Consider the following 22579-nt stretch of genomic DNA (forward strand, 5'->3'; position numbering starts at 1 on the left):
GACTACACCAGCATGACTAGTATCTATGTGGACCCTACTACAGTTTAACCAGCTCAGCTATAGACTACACCAGCATGACTAGTATCTATGTGGACCCTACTACAGTTTAACCAGCTCAGCTATAGACTACACCAGCATGACTAGTATCTATGTGGACCCTACTACAGTTTAACCAGCTCAGCTATAGACTACACCAGCATGACTAGTATCTATGTGGACCCTACTACAGTTTAACCAGCTCAGCTATAGACTACACCAGCATGACTAGTATCTATGTGGACCCTACTACAGTTTAACCAGCTCAGCTATAGACTACACCAGCATGACTAGTATCTATGTGGACCCTACTACAGTTTAACCAGCTCAGCTATAGAATACACCAGCATGACTAGTATCTATGTGGACCCTACTACAGTTTAACCAGCTCAGCTATAGACTACACCAGCATGACTAGTATCTATGTGGACCCATTACAGTTTAACCAGCTCAGCAGTACCAGTGAGCATAAACCCAGGATAGAGAGGCTGAGTGAATGTGGTCTGGACTCTGTGGAGGAGGGTCATTGTGTCAGAGACACTGTAGAAGGACAGAGTACCTGCCTTGTGATCCAGGTACACTCCTACTCTGGAGGACTGAGGGCCTGATACTTTAGTCACAACATTAGTGTGTCTGAACCAATAACCATCACTATAGCACAGTAAACTCCAGGACTTGTTATTGTTTCCAAATCCACCATCTGACCCTGTTCTGCTGATGTCTTTATATGAGACTGCTGTAACAACATAACCACTCCACTCCACTTCCCAGTAACAGCGTCCAGACAGACCCTCTCTACACAGAACCTGGTACCAGTTGGTGAACCTGTCTGGATGGTCAGGATATGGTTGGACTTGGTCTGTATAGGTCACCTTTCTGTTCCCTTTAGACAGAGAGAGGTGTGTGCGTGCTGTGTTTGGGTCCAGTGTGAGCTGACAGGAATCTGGGAGAAGAGCAGAGCAGAGACCAATGAGGGGAGTCAGAACAATAAGTTAAGTCAGATACTGTATCTACCCTGTCTTTGATTAGAGCACAGCAGAGATCAAATCAGAGAAATATGAGGAGTCAGATAGATACTCAGTCTTTGATTAGATCTACTATTGCTATATATTTCTAGAGGGATTGTTAGGAGTGTCAGTAAAAAGAGACTGTTAGTTACTTCACAATAAAGAGACTCACATTGTAACAACTGTTCTCTGGTCTTGGGCTCTGGAGGCAGTACAACATCCACTATATTCACTACAGACACACAAACACATTGACAGAGAGAGGGAATGTTATCATCATACCATACCATATACCATATTCCACCTGTATATGACTAGTAGGGAACTTTCAATGGTCTAAAGTTGATGTTCTTATTGTTTTCAACACACCTGTAGCGGAGATCTTGGTCCATTCTCCTTTAAGGAAGTATTCTAGTTTCTCTCTCAGTTCAGACACAGTCTTACACACATCTCCAAAGTACTGAAGAGGACGGACAACGATGCTGGGAAAGTCTGAAGATACACTGATACTGGAGAGAGACTGATAACTCTGGAGAGGGAGAGAGAAAGAGAGACACAGAGAGAGACTGAGAGAGGGACAGAGGGGGACAGAGAGAGAGGGGGACAGAGAGAGAGGGAAGGACAGAGAGAGGGACAGAGAGGGAAGGACAGAGAGAGGGACAGAGAGAGAGAGAGAGGGACAGAGAGAGAGAGAGAGAGAGAGAGAGAGGGGGACAGAGAGACAGACAGGACAACATAATGATTTAGATGAATAGTTTCACATTAAGTTAATTTCATATCACATGTAACAAGACAGTTTAGTTACCTGGAGGAAATGGATGTGATCCTCTATGTGTGAGAGCTGCTCCAGCTCAGTGCTTCTCTTCCTCAGCTCAGCTATCTCCTGCTTCAGTTGCTCCAGGAGTCCTTCAGCCTGACTCACTTGAGCCTTCTCTTGGGCTCTGATCAGCTCCTTCACCTCAGAGCTCCTACTCTCAATGGAGCGGATCAGCTCAGTAAAGATCTGATCACTGTCCTCCACTGCTACCTGTGCAGAGCGCTGTTGAGAGAGAGAGAGATACAGAGAGTAGGTAAAGTAGCCTCTGCATGTCATTGAGTCAGAACGCTGCCACCCTGTTCTCCAGGTCCACCAAGCCTTGTCCCACCTCCTGGACAGGCAGGTACAGAACATTGCTTGGCCCTGCTCTACTGTCCTCCCTCCTGGTACCCCCTCCAGTAGCCTGCCCCATAGCAGAGCTAGATCCAGCCTCTGCCCCCTGAGTTCTAGTAGGCTGGACAATAGAACGAGTCAAAATGTCCAAAGAAGGTTGTCTGAGCTGGAACACTAGCGAGGCCATAGCAAACGAATTGAAATGAACCTTCACAGAGCCTCTTCTGACTGGAATGATCCTTATAATTCATTTTTCCCTAAATGTTTTGGAATCTGAGACGACACGAAAGAGAGGTTGAACAGGCTAGTAATAGGGGTTGCACCAATTTCGCAGATAATTTTAGAAAGAAAGGGTCCAGATTGTCTAGCCCGGCTGATTTGTAGGGGTCTAGATTTTACAGCGCTTTCAGAACATCAGCTGACTGGATTTGGGAGAAGGAGAAATGGAGAAGGATTGGGCGAGTTACTATGGGGGGTGCAGTGCTGTTGACCGGGGTAGGGGTAGCCAGGTGGAAAGCATGGCCAGCCGTAGAAAAATGTTTATTGAAATTCTCAATTATAGTGGATTTATCGGTGGTGACAGAGTTTCCTATCCTCAGTGCAGTGGGCAGCTGGGAGGAGGTGCTCTTATTCTCCATGGACTTTACAGTGTCCCAGAACCTTTTTGAGTTTGTGTTGCAGGAAGCAAATATCTGCTTGAAAAAGCTAGCCTTGGCTTTTCTAACTGGCTGTGTATATTAGTTTCTAACTTCCCTGAAAAGTTGCATATCACGGGGGCTGTTCGATGCTAATGCAGAACGCCACAGGATGTTTTTGTGTTGGTTAAGGGAAGTCAGGTCTGGAGAGAACCAAGGGCTGTATCTTTTTCTGGTTCTAAATTTCTTGAATGGGGCGTGCTTATTTAAGATGTAAGGAAGGCATTTAAAAAAAATAACCAGGCATCATCCTCTACTGACGGGATGAGGTCAATATCCTTCCAGGATACCCAGGCCAAGTCGATTAGAAAGGCCTGCTCGCTGAAGTGTTTCAGGGAGCGTTTGACAGTGATGAGTGGAGGTCGTTTGACCGCTGACCCATTACGGATGCAGGCAATGAGGCAGTGATCGCTGAGATCTTGGTTGAAAACAGCAGAGGTGTATTTAGAGGGCAAGTTGGTTAGGATGTTATCTATGAGGGTGCCCGTGTTTACGGCTTTGGGGTAGTACCTGGTAGGTTCATTGATCATTTGTGTGAGATTGAGGGCATTAAGCTTAGATTGTAGGATGGCTGGGGTGTTAAGCATGTCCCAGTTTAGGTCACCTAGCAGCACAAGCTCTGAAGATAGATGGGGGGCAATCAGTTCACATATGGTGTCAAGAGCACAATGTACAATGTCCTAAGCACAATCGAGGAAACACCACCTATTCCTTCCTAATCTGACCTTTGAAACTTGGTCCACCGACCTTTCTTTGAAGGGCATATAAATGCTGTCCCTTGTGCTCAGGGTCCCATCTCTTCTGCCACACATCTATCAAAATGTTTCTGATCTAACATGTGGCCTCACCTCTACCCAGTGGAACATTAATATAGATTATATCTTGTTTCAAAGCTCTTTTAGCGAACTGGTCTTCAATTTCATTCCCTTCCACACCTGAATGTGCTGGGACCCAGCAGAATCTTACTACTACCCCCATTCTCTCATTTCTCCATAGTAACATTAATACCTCCAATAGTTGGTCACTCCTATTAGATTTACCAGATGATAAACTATTCAATACAGACAGAGAATCTGAGCATACTATAATTCTAACAGGTTGTACATCCTCCACCTACTGGAGGGCAACTATTATCACCAACAGTTCAACTGAGTTCATCTGTTAGTCTTCTACATATCTGCACATCACATTCAGGAACGTAAACACCTGCTCCTGTCCGCCCACTATCTGAGTCCTTGGATCCATCTGTGAAAAGAGGTAAAAAAGCATAACAACTTCTACTAATGTAATTGTCATCCAGTTTCCCTTTATCACTGACTTCTGACCACTCTGAATTCTGATCACCTGGGGTGGCAGGTACCCTAGAGGTTAGAGCATTGGGCCAGTAACCGAAAGGTTGCTGGATTGAAGCCCCGAGCTGACAAGGTCAAATTGAATCCTGTCGTTCTGCCCCTGAGCGAGACAGCTCCACACCTCTCTGATTCAGAGGGTTAAATGCAGAAGACACAATTCAGTTGTACAACTGACTAGGTATCCCACCTTTCCCACATACAGTACCTGTATTGATAGTCCATACTGGGCTTTACTATGGTTCTACGTACAGTACCTGTATTGATAGTCCATACTGGGCTTTACTATGGTTCTACATACAGTATCTGTATTGATAGTCCATACTGGGCTTTACTATGGTTCTACATACAGTATCTGTATTGATAGTCCATACTGGTCTTTACTATGGTTCTACATACAGTATCTGTATTGATAGTCCATACTGGACTTTACTATGGTTCTACATACAGTATCTGTATTGATAGTCCATACTGGGCTTTACTATGGTTCTACATACAGTATCTGTATTGATAGTCCATAATGGACTTTACTATGGTTCTACATACAGTATCTGTATTGATAGTCCATACTGGTCTTTACTATGGTTCTACATACAGTACACTTGAATTATAACATTTGAAATGTCTCTATTCCTTTGAAACTTTTGTGAGTGTAATGTTTACTATTCACTTCTAATTTATTTTATTTCACATTTGTTTATGGTCTATTTCATTGCTTTGGCAATGTAAACATATTTTTCCCATGCCAATAAAGCCCTTTGAATCGAATTGAGAGCTCCATGTTAATGTATAGGGGACATGGTTACCAATGGTTGTGTGATGAGGTAGCCCCGCCTGTGACTTCTAAATCAGTGTCGGCCCAATAGGGAATGTTCTCTTGATGTAATGGTCAAGATGTTGGTTTCTCCCGCGGTAAACCTGGGTTCATATCCCGTCAGTTACATTAAGTAGTCTATTCTCTGAAAGGGGTCAAGACAGCCTGTTCAACAGTGGGGTCAGTGGGATTGGCGAGGGGCCACTCTCCCTCTCTCTCTCTCTCTCTCTGACTGGAGGAGAAAAGTGAAATGGTGTGTCTCCTCTGGTCAACAATATTCACCTTGAAAGACTCCACAGCCTGTTGGAGCTCCTTCAGCTCCTTCTCTCTCTCCTGGAATCTCTGCTGGACCTTCTGCTGACTCATCCCCATCTGCCTCTGTGGAGAATCACTCTTCAATGAGCTATCAAGCTTTATTAGTCCAGTAGATCAATAGTATAGTAATGTGACATAGGGCCCATAGAAAATAGGGATTCAAATGTTGAGGAAGTGTGTGAAAATATATCATTATGTTGTTATGTGAATGATTATAGTTTTAACAGAACATAAATCAGGAGAGCTGATTGGGTGTTTGATAACGAATGATAATGGTGTTTGACTTTAGAAAATTGTGATACATTTGGAGCATCTGGGTTAAGATATCTACAGTTGAAGTCTGAAGTTTACATACACCTTAGCCAAATACATTTAAATTCAGATTTTCACAATTCCTGACATTTAGTTCTAGTAAAAAGTCCCTGTCTTAGGTCAGTTAGAATCACCACTTTATTTTAAGATTGTGAAATGTCAGAATAATAGTAGAGAGAATTATTTATTTCAGCTTGTATTTCTTTCATCACATTCCCAGTGGGTCAGAAGTTTACATACACTCAATTACTAGCTTGGAAGTCATTGCCTCTAAATTGTTTAACTTGGGTCAAACGTTTCGGTAGCCTTCCACAACCTTCCCACAATAAGTTGGGTGAATTTTGGCCCATTCCTCCTGACAGAGCTGGTGTAACTGAGTCAGGTTTGTAGGCCTCCTTGCTCGCACACGCTTTTCCAGTTCGGCCCACAAATTTTCTATAGGATTGAGGTCAGGGCTTTGTGATGGCCACTCCAATACCTTGACTTTGTTGTCCTTAAGCGATTTTGCCACAACTTTGGAAGTATGCTTGGGGTCATTGTCCATTTGGAAGAGACATTTGCAATCAAGCTTTAACTTCTTGACTGATGTCTTGAGATGTTGCTTCAATATATCCATCATTTTCCTTCCTCGTGATAGCCATCTATTTTGTGAAGTGCACCAGTCCCTCCTGCAGCAAAGCACCCCCACAACATGATGCTGCCACCCCCCGTGCTTCACGGTTGGGATGGTGTTCTTCGTCTTGCAAGCCTCCCCCTTTTTCCTCCAAACAATAACGTTGGTCATTATGGCCAAACAGTTCTACTTTCGTTTCATCAGACCAGAGGACATTTCTCCAAAAAGTAAAATCTTTGTCCCCATGTGCAGTTGCAAACCGTAGTCTGGCTTTTTTATGGCGGTTTTGGAGCATTGGCTTCTTCCTTGCTGAGCGGCCTTTCAGGTTATGTCGACTCATTTTACTGTGGATATAGATACTTTTGTACATGTTTCCTCCAGCATCTTCACAAGGTCCTTTGCTGTTGTTCTGGGATTGATTTGCACTTTTCGCACCAAAGTACGTTCATCTCTAGGAGACAGAAAGCGTCTCCTTCCTGAGCGGTATGACGGCTGCGTGGTCCCGTGGTGTTTATATTTGCGTATTATTGTTTGTACAGATGAACGTGGTACCTTCAGGCGTTTGGAAATTGCTCCCAAGGATAAACCAGACTTTTGGAGGTCAACAATATTTTTTTCTGATGTCTTGGCTGATTTATTTTGATTTTCCCATGATGTCAAGCAAAGAGGCACTGAGTTTGAAGGTAGGCCTTGAAATACATCCACAGGTACACCTCCAACTGACTCAAATGATGTCAATTAGCCTATCAGAAGCTTCTACAGCCATGACATCATTTTCTGGAACTTTCCAAGCTGTTTAAAGGCACAATCAACTTAGTGTATGTAAACTTCTGACCCAATGGAATTGTGATACAGTGACTTATAAGTGAAATAATCTGTCTGTAAACAATAGTTGGAAAAATTACTTATGTCATGCACAAAGTAGATGCCCTCACCGACTTGCCAAAACTATAGTTTGTTAACAAGAAATGTGTGGAGTGGTTGAAAAACAAGTTTTAATGTCTCCAACCTAAGTGTATGTAAACTTCCAACTTCAACTGTATGAGATGATCAAGGTTGTGTTCATATTTGTTCTGCTGAGGATCCATTTCATTTGAATGATCTCATATTCAAACAGCCTTAGTTCCTACTGTATCTTTAATTCTTTGTTTATCAGACAGTCACCAACAAGTTGTTCTGGTCTTACCTGTTTCTCAGTCCTCTCTGCTGCAGCTGACACTGTATTATGGCCTTTATGTTCATCCATTGTACACAGATAACAGATACACTGCTGATCGGTACGACAGTAAACCTCCAGCAGTTTGTCATGATGAGAGCAGATCTTCTCCTGTAGTTGTGCGGTGGCTTTGACCAGCTTGTGCTTCTTGAAAGCAGGAGATTCGTAGTGAGGTTGGAGGTGAGTCTCACAGTAAGAGGCCAGACACGCCAGACAGGACATGAGGGCTTTCTGCTTTCTGGTCCCAGTGCAGGAATCACATGCCACATCTCCAGGTCCAGCATAGCACAGAGCAGGAGGGGGAGCAGCCTGGAGTCCTGTCTTCTTCAGTTTCTCCACCACCTCAGCCAGCACAGTGCTCCTGTTCAGAACAGGCCTTGGGATAAAGGTCTGTCTGCACTGTGGACAGCTGTAAAAGCCTTTCAGGCGATCCTGATCCCAGCTTTCTTTAATACAGTCCATACAGTAACTGTGTCCACAGGCAGTAGTCACCGGATCCTTCAGTAGATCCAGACAGATGGAGCAAAAGAACAGTTCCTGATTATCTGCCATTTTGGTGCTCTCTCCCGTAGGTTATTTAAGCAATGGCAGTGTCAAAGATTACTTTCTGTTCAGTGTGAAAGATGACTTTCTGTTCAGTGTGAATGATGACTTTCTGTTTCATTGAACTCTACACCAGAGGAAAGGGAGTGGCTTCCTACTTGACTGTGTACTCTGTATCTACAGGAAGTGTCTTCCTACTTGACATAAATTAGAAATACTTCGTTTAGGGGAAATGTACTTGATACGATTGTAATATATAGTTTTGTCACCTGGCTGTCTTAAGATGACTGCACTAATTGAAAGACTCTCTGGATAAGAGTGTCTGCTAAATTATTTAAATGTAAATGTAAAATTAATAATATGCAAAGCATGCTGAGTATTATTCTAATGAGCTCTGTCCCGAAACAAGACCAATAATAATATCCAGTGTGCTTTGCAGTTCATTTGGTATGTTAATTTTCACATATACATTTCCATTTTAGTCATTTATCTTCTTCAGAGTGACTTGCTCAACTAAGGTATATAACAACATACAGTATCACTGTCAACAAGCAAGAAAATAGGTTTTGTATCCGTTACTGAGAATGTTGTTGCTGTTCGGGCCGGACACTTCCAAATGTATTTTGTACATAAAATTAAATACATTACATGTAATTATATACATTACAAAATACAAGTATTTAGTAGTTTATTTTGAAACATTGATTTTTATGGTATTTTGTATTTGTATGTAGTAATTTCTGCCCAAATTTTCAGGCCCTCACCAGGACACTGGAGGCAAAGAACTGGTTTAATAAGAAAATGTCTGTCACGTCCTAACCAGCAGAGGGAGTAATTGTATTAATATTTGGTCAGGACGTGGCAGAAGGATATTTGTTTTGTGTGGTTTAGATTGAGTGTGAATATTGTAGGGGTGTTTGGTTTAGGTAGTCCGGGGTTTTTGAGTAATTGTTCTAGTGTTAGTTTTCTATGGTGTTCTAGTTTGTATATTTCTTTGTAGTCTGTGTGGCTCTCGATCAGGAACAGCTGTTCATCATTCATTCAGCAGTTGTCTTTAGCACTGCTGTTGTTAGTATAGCCTGTTAAACCGTCTTCTGTCGTTTTTGTTATTTTTTCCGTGCTCTCTTTGTTTAATAAATATTCAAGATGAGCATCCACATTCCTGCTGCGTATTGGTCATCTCTACCCAACGACACCCGTGACAATGTCATGGGTTTTGTTAAAAATAAATGTTTCACAAATCACTTTTGAAAGGAATTCAAAATGCTAAAAAAAATGCCTAGCTCTCCTCAGAGTATAATCACTGGGCAATCTCTTAAAAACTGCACGCAGAGACATAAAACGTCGTGGCTCCCGTGGGAGAGACTGGTCTCAACCAGCGAAAGGGGCAGAGGCCCCACCGGGTGCAGGAGAGATCCTGTTCGAACAACAGCTGTATTAATATGTGGAGACATGAGGTCAACCATCACTCAGGGTGCATGGTAGAGAGACCAATGATTCAGGAACAACAGCTGTATTAATATGTGGAGACATGAGGTTAACCATCACTCAGGGTGCATGGTAGAGAGACCAATGATTCAGTAACAACAGCTGTATTAATATGTGGAGACATGAGGTCAACCATCACTCAGGGTGCATGGTAGAGAGACCAATGATTCAGGAACAACAGCTCTCTTATATAGACACTCTTTTACATGAGATTCAAGTGTCACCATCTTACACAAGCAGTTTGCAAAAGGCACATATCAGGGTTTAAACTAAAACATGCTGCTCAGCTGTCAGGTGAAACTCTCGGTGTGGTCAGGATGTGGTTTCAGTTCTCGGAAGATGTTTCTGAGAACTGACACATCTCAGTTGTCAACCCTAATGCTGAGCTGTTATCGTGACTTCTATCTCAACAACAGGATTCTGCCCCTACCCAGAAGCTCTTTTGGCACTCTGCCTTCAACATTTGGTTTAGACAGAGGACCAGAAAGAGGAACTTGTACGACACGCTGTTCTAATTCAGATTTACTGGCACAATGTTTTCTTCATTGTATCTTCTTCACACAATCACTCAGTTTAGTACCTTGAAGACTAACTATACGTCATCTTACTTAATTACCTTGAACCTCAGTTAATTTCTGTCACCACAAATGTTTCCCACAAGTTCATCTGACTGGGCCAGTAGATGAAGGGCTTCATCTGACTCTGGGTCAGTAGATAAAGGGCTTCATCTGACTCTGGGTCAGTAGATAAAGGGCTTCATCTGACTCTGGGTCAGTAGATAAAGGGCTTCATCTGACTCTGGGTCAGTAGATAAAGGGCTTCATCTGACTCTGGGTCAGTAGATAAAGGGCTTCATCTGACTCTGGGTCAGTAGATAAAGGGCTTCATCTGACTCTGGGTCAGTAGATAAAGGGCTTCATCTGACTCTGGGCCAGTAGATGAAGGGCTTCATCTGACTCTGGGTCAGTAGATGAAGGGCTTCATCTGACTCTGGGTCAGTAGATAAAGGGCTTCATCTGACTCTGGGTCAGTAGATAAAGGGCTTCATCTGACTCTGGGTCAGTAGATAAAGGGCTTCATCTGACTCTGGGTCAGTAGATAAAGGGCTTCATTGCCAAAATCCTGAAGTTTCTCTTTAAGTCAAAACTATAACTGAAATGTTTTTGGCCACCATATCAATTAAAACCATAACTGAAATGTCTTTGGCCACCATACCAATTAAAACTATAACTGAAATGTCTTTGGCCACCATAGCAATTAAAACTATAACTGAAATGTTTTTGGCCACCATACCAATTAAAACCATAACTGAAATGTCTTTGGCCACCATACCAATTAAAACTATAACTGAAATGTCTTTGGCCACCATACCAATTAAAACTATAACTGAAATGTCTTTGGCCACCATACCAATTAAAACTATAACTGAAATGTTTTTGGCCACCATACCAATTAAAACTATAACTGAAATGTCTTTGGCCACCATATCAATTAAAACTATAACTGAATTGTCTTTGGCCACCATATCAATCAAAACTATAACTGAAATGTCTTTGGCCACCATACCAATCAAAACTATAACTGAAATGTCTTTGGCCACCATATCAATCAAAACTATAACTGAAATGTCTTTGGCCACCATATCAATCAAAACTATAACTGAAATGTCTTTGGCCACCATACCAATCAAAACTATAACTGAAATGTCTTTGGCCACCATACCAATTAAAACTATAACTGAAATGTCTTTGGCCACCATACCAATTAAAACTATAACTGAATTGTCTTTGGCCACCATACCAATTAAAACTATAACTGAAATGTTTTTGGCCACCATACCAATTAAAACTATAACTGAAATGTCTTTGGCCACCATACCAATTAAAACTATAACTGAAATGTTTTTGGCCACCATACCAATTAAAACTATAACTGAAATGTTTTTGGCCACCATACCAATTAAAACTATAACTGAAATGTCTTTGGCCACCATACCAATTAAAACTGTAACTGAAATGTCTTTGGCCACCATACCAATCAAAACTATAACTGAAATGTCTTTGGCCACCATACCAATTAAAACTATAACTGAAATGTTTTTGGCCACCATACCAATTAAAACTATAACTGAATTGTCTTTGGCCACCATACCAATTAAAACTATAACTGAAATATCTTTGGCCACCATACCAATTAAAACTATAACTGAAATGTCTTTGGCCACCATACCAATCAAAACTATAACTGAAATGTCTTTGGCCACCATACCAATTAAAACTATAACTGAAATGTCTTTGGCCACCATACCAATTAAAACTATAACTGAAATGTCTTTGGCCACCATACCAATTTAAACTATAACTGAAATGTCTTTGGCCACCATACCAATTAAAACTATAACTGAAATGTCTTTGGCCACCATATCAATTAAAACTACATCAAAAGAGTTCATCAAGAGGTCCATAGTCTTGATAGTGGCTGGGTTGGAGACCCACCAGCCGCATGGTGGCTCACCAAACGGGCATAGAGAGCTGACTGCAGCAAGGTGTACTGCTTAACTAGGATGTGGTCCTAGTTGGAGAGTGGCTTTAGGGTGGAGTACACTTCCAACAGCAGGCATTCCCTTCAACAAATTACAGAAAATAATGTGGAGACAGAGATAGGTAGTATTTCTGTTATATGTATTTGAAATACATATTTCAATGACTTTTGAGTATTTAGTCATTTGTATTTCACTGGCCTGAACTGCAATCCTATGTATTTTGTGACAAGATACTTTTGAGACCTGTAATTTGTGAAAACATTGTTGTAAAATAAAAAATATTTTTCAATACCATTTTATATAGGGGTTGGTAAGGTTGTGTCCCCATTTCATCCTGCATTGGTATCAGAAGTCTTATAGTACTATGGTGTGATAAGAGTGTCTGCTAAATGATAACATTGGTATCAGCAGTATAATAGTACTATGGTGTGATGAGTGTCTGCTAAATGACAACATTGGTATCAGCAGTCTGATAGTACTATGGTGTGATGAGTGTCTGCTAAATGACAACATTGGTATCAGCAGTATAATAGTACTATGGTGTGATAAGACTGTCTGCTAAATGACAACATTGGTATCAGCAGTATGATAGTACTATGGTGTGATAAGACTGTCTGCTAAATGACAACATTGGTATCAGCAGTATGATAGTACTATGGTGTGATAAGAGTGTCTGCTAAATGATAACATTGGTATCAGCAGTATAATAGTACTATGGTGTGATAAGACTGTCTGCTAAATGACAACATTGGTATCAGCAGTATAATAGTACTATGGTGTGATGAGTGTCTGCTAAATGACAACATTGGTATCAGCAGTCTGATAGTACTATGGTGTGATGAGTGTCTGCTAAATGACAACATTGGTATCAGCAGTATAATAGTACTATGGTGTGATAAGACTGTCTGCTAAATGACAACATTGGTATCAGCAGTATGATAGCACTATGGTGTGATCAGACTGTCTGCTAAATGACAACATTGTTATCAGAAGTCTGAAGGCACTATGGTTTGATAAATGTACTAAATATAAATGTATATGTAAAAATGTTGATAAATACTTTGTTGAGGGAACATGTACTTGATACAATTGTAATATGTTGTTGTCTCACCTAGCTGTCAGGGAGAATATAGTAGACAGTTGCTGTCAAAAAGTGATTGATGAGTTTTTCCTGTGCTCTGTGTTTATGACCTTTTAAGGACATCCTGTCCGGATGTTCTCACACATTTTTTTTACCTTTTATTTAACTCGCCAAGTTAGTTAAGTACAACATCTTATTTACAATGACGGCCTACCCAGCCAAACCCGGACACTGGGTAAATTGTGCGCCACCCTGTGGGACTTAGTGTGTGTATTATAGTGTGTATTGTAGTGTGTAGTGTAGTGTGTATGTAGTGTGTATTGTAGTGTGTAGTGTGTATTGTAGTTTAGTGTAGTGTGTATTTTAGTGTGTATTGTACTGTGTAGTGTAGTGTGTATTGTAGTGTAGTGTGTATTGTAGTGTGTAGTGTGTAGTGTAGTGTGTAGTGTAGTGTGTAGTGTGTATTTAGTGTAATGTAACTTTATAGTGCAGCTGTTTCTTTGAAGTAAAGCACATGTTTGTAATAAAAAGTAATGGCCTGGTGATTGATGTGTGTAATATAGAGTAATGGCCTGGTGATTGATGTGTGTAATATAGAGTAATGGCCTGGTGATTGATGTGTGTAATATAGAGGAATGGCCTGGTGATTGATGTGTGTAATATAGAGTAATGGCCTGGTGATTGATGTGTGTAATATAGAGTAATGGTCTGGTGATTGATGTGTGGTGTCGTGACCTTGTTGAACTTAAAGAAAATGTGTTTGAAAATTTGAAACAGTTGGGAGTTTTATTATTTAATTTATGGAGCTGCTGTGTAGTGAGCTTGTGACCCTTTGTAGAATGAAAAGTAATTTCCAGGGTAGGTCTGCCTGAGTATAAGTAAGTGTTAGACCTGTGAACACTACGAGTGACAAGAAACCTCAAGAGAAATAAACCACAGAAAACTACAGAAAGCATGTATCCTAGACCAATTCTAGGTGTATTGTGTACTTCATGTCTGGGCCACAATGACAAAACCATCGACGCCATTCTTTGTGATGCACCTGATTGTTTTAATGGTGTGATTGATATGACTGAAGGCCATATGGGTTACATTTTCCAACCAGACGATTCAACAGTGAAGATTTTCACAAATAGCTGCCTCACCACCCTTTTCGGCCAAAAAACGGGAGTTTTTCTCCTGCGTTTCGCATGAGAGAATGGTTTAAGATGTCAGATCGAACAGGCCCTGAGTGGAACATCCATGCCTGGGTACGCATTGGAAGAGGAAGTCTGCAGGCGAGATAATTTGAAAGCCATAAAAATCTCTTCAGTGGCATATAGTTCAGACTGCAAAGTGACAATTTAAGGTTGTTCTGAATTCAATAGTGCAAATGCCACCAAATCTGTTAGTTCGTATGTATTTTCAAAAGCTTGCATTTTTTTTGTGCTGGTCTTTAGCTTCAAGTGATGAGATTGGTTTAAGTTGCTTGATACGATGAAACAAGTACAGCAGTTTTTCCACCATCGTGAACATTTACATAGATGGTCCCTTCTGTCCTCAAGACATAACTTGGGCTGAACGGCAAGAAGGATGATCTATCATGGAAAAGAAATACGAAACCTTGAAGGAAATGGAGAGCCTGAGTGGAAGAGGCAATGTCTGAGGCCCTCACAGCTTGAAGACTGGGGATTTGTAGACTGATGGGGGTGTCCGGTTACAATAGGCCCCTGAAAAGGAGAGACTGATGGGGGTGTTGGGTTACAATAGGCCCCTGAAAAGGAGAGACTGATGGGGGTGTTGGGTTACAATAGGCCCCTGAAAAGGAGACACTGATGGGGGTGTCGGGTTCCAATAGGCCCCTGAAAAGGAGACACTGATGGGGGTGTCGGGTTACAATAGACCCTTAAAAGGAGAGACTGATGGGGTGTCGGGTTCCAATAGGCCCCTGAAAAGGAGAGACTGATGGGGTGTCGGGTTCCAATAGGCCCCTGAAAAGGAGACACTGATGGGGGTGTCGGGTTACAATAGGCCCCTGAAAAGGAGGAAAATGCTGATTCTTCTTTTCCTCAAAGGAAATAATAATAAACAGTCTTTCCTACAAAACATAGTTATACATATATACATGTATTGTGTACAATGTGTAGTATAGTTTAATAATAACGTATATGATTTATATAAAGGTTAATATTGTATTGTGAACTTTGTGTCAGGAATCCCGCTTCCTGAGTCTGTTTCTGCCTGAGCTGACTGTTTTTTGTTTGGAGTGTTGTCTAAGGTTCCTGAACGCACCTGTCTGGTTGCCAGGCAACGAGGTTAGGCGGGAGATCTAGTGATTACACGCACCTGCATCTCATCAACCTTCTGCACACCTGGTCCTGATCATCACCTCTTCTTAAGCCCTGAGCTGACATCCATTCCCTGCCGGATCGTTAGCAACAAACATCATTCTCCCGGAACATTCAACTCCCTTGCCTGGCCGTCGGTGGATACAGTGACTTCATTGGATCAACCCATTTACTCTCATCAACACACCTCCGCTGCCGCTCCGTCTCCTGGATCACTCAAATTACACATCAAGACTACCAATAAATACTCACCTTCATTTTACTCACCTTGTCCTGGTCTGCTTCTGGGTTCTGTCTTAGAGAATCGTGACAACAGGTGGGAAAAGGCTGCAACGATAGACAGCTGCCTCTGATTTGAAACCATACCTGGCCAAAACATAGAAATTAAATGACATAGAATGCCCACCCCTGTCACGTCCTGGCCAGTAAAGGGGTTATGTGGTTCAGGGTGTGTTTGTGTTCCTGTAGAGGGGGTATTTGGTTTATATGGTTCGGGGTGGTTGTGTATGTAGAGGGGTATTTGATTTGTTAGTCCAGGGTTTTGGTTATTGTTCTATGTTAGTTAATTTCTATGTTCAGTCTAGTCGTTTGTTTTCTATGTTTAGCTAATTGGTGTTGGGGCCTTCAGTTGGAGGCAGCTGTCTTTCGTTGCCTCTGATTGAAGGTCCTATAAATATGTATGTGTTTGTCATGGTATGTTGTGGGAGATTGTTTTTGCACTGCTGTGTATAGCCTGCAAGACTGTTTAGCGGTGTGTGGTTTTTCCTTGTTTTTGTGTTCATTTCAATTAAAAGTAAAAATGAGCACTCAACCCGCTGCGTATTGGTCCGATACTGATTTCTCCTCTTCAGAAGACGAAGCTTATGACAACCCCACACCCTGACCTAAACAAAATAGTGAAATAAACCGTCTCTCTAGGTCAGGGCGTGACAGATTTGGAAAGGAACACACCTGTCTATATCAGGTCCCACAGTTGACAGTGCATGTCAGAGCTTGAGAGGATCTGCAGAGAGGAATGGGAGAAACTCCCAAATACAGGTGTGCCAAGCATGTAGCGTCATACCCAGGAAGCCTCGAGGCTGTAATCACTGCAAAAGGTGATTCAACAAAGTACTGAGTAAAGAGTCTGAATACTTATGTAAATGTGATGTTTCAGTATTTAACATTTTTGCAAACATTTCTAAAAACCTGTTTTTGCTTTGTCTTTTTGGGGGGTATTGTGTGCAGATTGATGAGGTAAAAAAAACAATTGAATCCATTTTAGAATAAGGCTGTAATGTAACAACATGTGGAAAAAGTCAAAGGAGCTGAATACTTTTAGAATGGTCTGTAGTCCAGTAAATATGTACGTAACAAGTCACATAATAAGTTACATGAACTCACTCTGTGAGCAATAATATAACTAGAGACAAAGTCTTTCCTGCCAGGAGACATAGCAAGAAAAACTCCTGGTCCCTAATAGAAGCTGAAGAGGATTCAGTGGTGTCACTCTGGTCTTCTAGAACCAAGAGGGTGACCTGCAGGTAAACAAGACACCACTGAATCCTCTGGTCTTCTAGAACCAAGAGGGTGGCCTGCAGGTAAACAAGACACTACTGAATCCTCTGGTCTTCTAGAACCAAGAGGGTGTCCTGCAGGTAAACAAGACACCACTGAATCCTCTGGTCTTCTAGAACCAACAGGGTGGCCTGCAGGTAAACAAGACACCACTGAATCCTCTGGTCTTCTAGAACCAAGAGGGTGGCCTGCAGGTAAACAAGACACTACTGAATCCTCTGGTCTTCTAGAACCAAGAGGGTGGCCTGCAGGTAAACAAGACACCACTGAATCCTCTGGTCTTCTAGAACCAACAGGGTGGCCTGCAGGTAAACAAGACACCACTGAATCCTCTGGTCTTCTAGAACCAAGAGGGTGTCCTGCAGGTAAACAAGACACCACTGAATCCTCTGGTCTTCTAGAACCAAGAGGGGGTCCTGCAGGTAAACAAGACACCACTGAATCCTCTGGTCTTCTAGAACCAAGAGGGTGTCCTGCAGGTAAACAAGACACCACTGAATCCTCTGGTCTTCTAGAACCAAGAGGGTGGCCTGCAGGTAAACAAGACACTACTGAATCCTCTGGTCTTCTAGAACCAAGAGGGTGTCCTGCAGGTAAACAAGACACCACTGAATCCTCTGGTCTTCTAGAACCAAGAGGGTGACCTGCAGTGATTGTGTATTTGTAACATTCTGACACTGTGTTTCAATAGTGCTTTGATGAAGAAGCTCCAAAACTCTTTAACATTTAATATTGTTGAAGGGAATAAGCTGTTATCCTGAACTTTCTTTAACAACTGGACAATTCCACAGTAACGGAGTGACACATTAAAATGTCAAACAGAATGAGGGTTTGTGCTCTTTGTGATGTCATTCTGTTACCAAACTTTGCATCTACACTGTTCTACTAGTAAATGTGTTTAATTATTTAGTTTTTTATTAAAAGTAGTCGTTGTGCATAGAGTTGAAGTTTTTTTTTTTAACACTGAAAGCAACAACAACCACCGCTGAGAAGTTGGCTGCATCGCGCGCGACAGACAGACAGACAGACAGACAGACAGACAGGTTGTTTACTATGACTGGATGAAGGGATGCAGTGTTGAAGGCTTCCTTTAGGTCTCCTGGTCTCTTGGGATTTAAACTGTGAATACAGAGAGATAGTCCTAACCATTCAATCAATGTTCACAACAAACAGTCATCATTAACACTATACTGAGTGGAGACTATGGATATATTATCATATAATTTAATACAATATAATATAATGACTAGAATAGAATAGAATAACTGGAATAGAATAGAATAACTAGAATAGAATATAATGACTAGAATATAATACAGTATAATATAATGACTAGAATAGAATATAATAGAATAACTAGAATAGAATAGAATAACTAGAATAGAATATAATATAATGACTAGAATATAATATAATAAATAGAATACAGTATAATATAATGACTAGAATATAATACAGTATAATATAATGACTAGAATATAATACAGTATAATAGAATAACTAGAATAGAATATAATATAATGACTAGAATATAATATAATAAATATAATACAGTATAATATAATGACTAGAATATAATACAGTATAATAGAATAACTAGAATAGAATAGAATATAATGACTAGAATAGAATAGAATAGAATAACTAGAATAGAATAGAATATAATGACTAGAATAGAATACAGTATAATATAATAACTAGAATATAATACAGTATAATATAATGACTAGAATAGAATAGAATAGAATAACTAGAATAGAATAGAATAACATGAAAGCACATCCAGATGTTTTGACTTTTTAGCAGGGACTCTTATCCAGAACGACTTACAGGAGCAATTAGGGTTATGTGCATTTCTCAAGGGGACATCTACAGATTTTTCACGTAGTCATCTCAAAGATTCGAACCCGGAACATTTCAGTTACTTGTCCTAAGCTCTAAACTGCTAGGCTACCTTTCGCCAGTGGTGTAAAGGTAAAATACTTTAAAGTACTATCTGTAAATATAAAAAAACAAGGTAATGGTGCCGTCCGGTTTGCTTAATATAAGGAATTTGAAATGATTCATACTTTAACTTTTTATTTTGAAGCTCTGGATTGGACTTAAGTATATTTAAATCCAAATACTTTCCGACTTTTACTCAAGTAGTATTTTACTGGGTGACTTTCACCTGAGTCATTTTCTATTAACGGATCTTAACTTTTACTCAAGTATGATAATTTTCTACTTTTTCCACCACTGCCTGCCGCCTTGACAATGTGTCTCTATACCTCTCAGTCTCTAAACCACTAGGATACCTGTCACCTTGACAGGGTGTCTCTATACCTCTCAGTCTCTAAACCACTAGGATACCTGTCACCTTGACAGTGTGTCTCTATACCTCTCAGTCTCTAAACCACTAGGATACCTGTCACCTTGACAGTGTGTCTCTATACCTCTCAGTCTCTAAACCACTAGGATACCTGTCACCTTGACAGTGTGTCTCTATACCTCTCAGTCTCTAAACCACTAGGATACCTGTCACCTTGACAGGGTGTCTCTATACCTCTCAGTCTCTGAAGACACCCAGCCATGGTTGGGATTATTAGAGAAGCTTTTCCTGCTGAAAGACAGTTTCATTTCATCTGGTTTCAGAAATAATGTATAGGATATGTTCATAACCCCGTCCACCTATAAGATGTGGGGGGGATCTGTATGACTAAGAAGAGATACAAAGAACTCTGATTGTAAAACGTCTTCTCTTTTTAGTCCTAGATATGTCTATGGTTACTGCTGAATGTAGTACCTCTAACCCTGACCCTAGGCCTAACAGTAATAACCACACTGTAATGTAAAGTATTACCTCATTCTCAATGATCAGTCAATACCTACAGTATTCATTTCAACTACAGAACATTGGATCAATATCAAGTCCCCTCCTCATTACAACCACTTATGAATTATTATAGACACTTATAATTGTTGTTATAACACATAACTGTATTATAAGGCATTATAAAAGTCATTAAAATAATTATAATATGTACTTCATAGAAACTGTTACCCTTTATATATTCTAACAACTCTATTTAATGTATTCCATATTAAGGGTCCTAACCTAGGAACTAAAATATTTGTCTCCCTCTAGGCGTTCCCTCCCTTCCTCTAACCCCTCCCTCTCTCTAACCCCTCCCTCCCTCTAACCCCTCCCTCTAACCGCACACCTCTGGCAGAACCAGGAATTCCCTCCCACTCCCACTAACTATTTTCTGAGGAAATTAACCTGTTAGGGCTAGGGGGCAGTATTGACACGGCTGGATAAAAAACATACCCGATTTAATCTGGTTACCACTCCTACCCAGTAACTAGAATATGCATATACTTATTACATATGGATAGAAAACACCTTAAAGTTTCTAAAACTGTTTGAATGGTGTCTGTGAGTATAACAGAACTCAAATGGCAGGTCAAAACCTGAGAGATTCCTTTACAGGAAGTGGCCTGTCTGACCATTTCTGGAACTTCTTTGCCATCTCTATCTTTTACTAAGGATCTCTGCTCTAATGTGACACTTCCTACGTCGTCCATAGGCGCTCAGAGCCCGGGAAAAACCTGAATCTCGTCATCCCAGCCCCAGGCTGAAACACATTATCGCCTTTCTCAAGTGGCCGATCAAGGGACTCTGGGCTTAGGCGCGTGACCTGACCGCCCCCGTCTTTGTGATTTTTTCCTCTGTTTGCCGAAAAGGAGATTCCCGGTCGGAATATTATCGCTTTTCTATGAGAAAAATGGCATAACAATTGATTTTAAACAGCGGTTGACATGCTTCGAAGTACGGTAATGGAATATTTAGAATTTTTTTGTCACGAATTGCGCCATGCGCGCGACCCTTCTTTACCATTTCGGATAGTGTCTGGAACGCACGAACAAAACGCCGCTATTCGGATATAACGATGGATTATTTTGGACCAAACCAACATTTGTTATTGAAGTAGCAGTCCTGGGAGTGCATTCTGACGAAGACAACAAACTTTTATAATAGTAAATATGATTATGGTGAGTGCTAAACTTGCCGGGTGTCTAAATAGCTAGCCCGTGATGCCTGGGCTATGTACTTAGAATATTGCAAAATGTGCTTTCACCAAAAAGCTATTTTAAAATCGGACATATCGAGTGCATAGAGGAGGTCTGTATCTATAATTCTTAAAATAATTGTTATGCTTTTTGTGAACGTTTATCGTGAGTAATTTAGTAAAATGTTAGCGAATTCCCCGGAAGTTTGCGGGGGGTATGCTAGTTCTGAACGTCACATGCTAATGTAAAAAGCTGGTTTTTGATATAAATATGAACTTGATTGAATTTGTCCCACCTACGTAACAGCCACTGCTATCCTGTGGCGCGATTTTCAAAACCTTAAAAATCCTATTACTTCAATTTTTCAAACATATGACTATTTTACAGCCATTTAAAGACAAGACTCTCGTTAATCTAACCACACTGTCCGATTTCAAAAAGGCTTTACAACGAAAGCAAAACATTAGATTATGTCAGCAGAGTACCAAGCCAGAAATAATCAGACACCCATTTTTCAAGCTAGCATATAATGTCACCAAAACCCAGAAGACAGCTAAATGCAGCACTCACCTTTGATGATCTTCATCAGATGACAACCCTAGGACATTATGTTATACAATACATGCATGTTTTGTTCAATCAAGTTCATATTTATATCAAAAACCAACTTTTTACATTAGCATGTGACGTTCAGAACTAGCATACCCCCCGCAAACTTCCGGGGAATTCGCTAACATTTTACTAAATTACTCACGATAAACGTTCACAAAAAGCATAACAATTATTTTAAGAATTATAGATACAGACCTCCTCTATGCACTCGATATGTCCGATTTTAAAATAGCTTTTTGGTGAAAGCACATTTTGCAATATTCTAAGTACATAGCCCAGGCATCACGGGCTCGCTATTTAGACAGCCGGCAAGTTTAGCACTCACCATAATCATATTTACTATTATAAAAGTTTGATTACCTTTTGTTGTCTTCGTCAGAATACACACCCAGGACTGCTACTTCAATAACAAATGTTGGTTTGGTCCAAAATAATCCATCGTTATATCCGAATAGCGGCGTTTTGTTCGTGCGTTCCAGACACTATCCGAAATAGTAAAGAAGTGTCGCGCGCATGGCGCAATTCGTGACAATAAAATTCTAAGTATTCCATTACCGTACTTCGAAGCATGTCAACCGCTGTTTAAAATCAATTTTTACGACATTTTTCTCGTAGAAAAGCGATAATATTCCGACAGGGAATCTCCTTTTCGGCAAACAGAGGAAAAAATCCCAAAGGCGGGGGCGGTCAGGTCACGCGCATAAGCCAGTGTCCCTTGATCGGCCACTTGAGAAAGGCGATAATGTGTTTCAGCCTGGGGCTGGAATGACGACATTCTGTTTTTTCCCGGGCTCTGAGCGCCTATAGACGACGTGGGAAGTGTCACGTTAGAGCAGAGATCCTTAGTAAATGATAGAGATGGAAAAGAA

General features: G+C 40.8%; 1 protein-coding gene across 1 annotated transcript; it reads right to left on the reverse strand.

Moving 5' to 3' along the window:
- Window positions 1–203: 203 nt before the first annotated feature.
- LOC106561472 (tripartite motif-containing protein 16) lies at window positions 204–8633 on the reverse strand. The gene is made up of 6 exons (XM_014125468.3): window positions 7478–8633; window positions 5334–5429; window positions 1849–2082; window positions 1413–1572; window positions 1216–1275; window positions 204–979 (listed from the first exon to the last, which is right to left on the reverse strand). Exons 1-6 carry the CDS (start codon window positions 8057–8059, stop codon window positions 471–473), a joined length of 1641 nt encoding a protein of 546 aa, XP_013980943.3. The 5' UTR covers window positions 8060–8633; the 3' UTR covers window positions 204–470.
- Between the last annotated feature and the right edge of the window lie 13946 nt (window positions 8634–22579).

The sequence above is a fragment of the Salmo salar genome, chromosome 23 (genome assembly GCF_965601325.2).
Source record: "Salmo salar chromosome 23, fSalSal1, whole genome shotgun sequence".
In the NCBI taxonomy this organism is placed as follows: Eukaryota; Metazoa; Chordata; class Actinopteri; order Salmoniformes; family Salmonidae; genus Salmo; species Salmo salar.

Bases quoted from the DNA above. Each gene is read 5' to 3' on its own strand.
- LOC106561472 (XM_014125468.3), bottom strand. From the start codon at position 8,059: ATGGCAGATAATCAGGAACTGTTCTTTTGCTCCATCTGTCTGGATCTA. The intron at 5,430-7,477 runs GTAAGACCAGAA...GATTCTCCACAG, and splicing joins CAGAGAGGACTGAGAAACAG to AGGCAGATGGGGATGAGTCA. The intron at 980-1,215 runs GTGAGTCTCTTT...CTCTTCTCCCAG, and splicing joins CAGAGAACAGTTGTTACAAT to ATTCCTGTCAGCTCACACTG.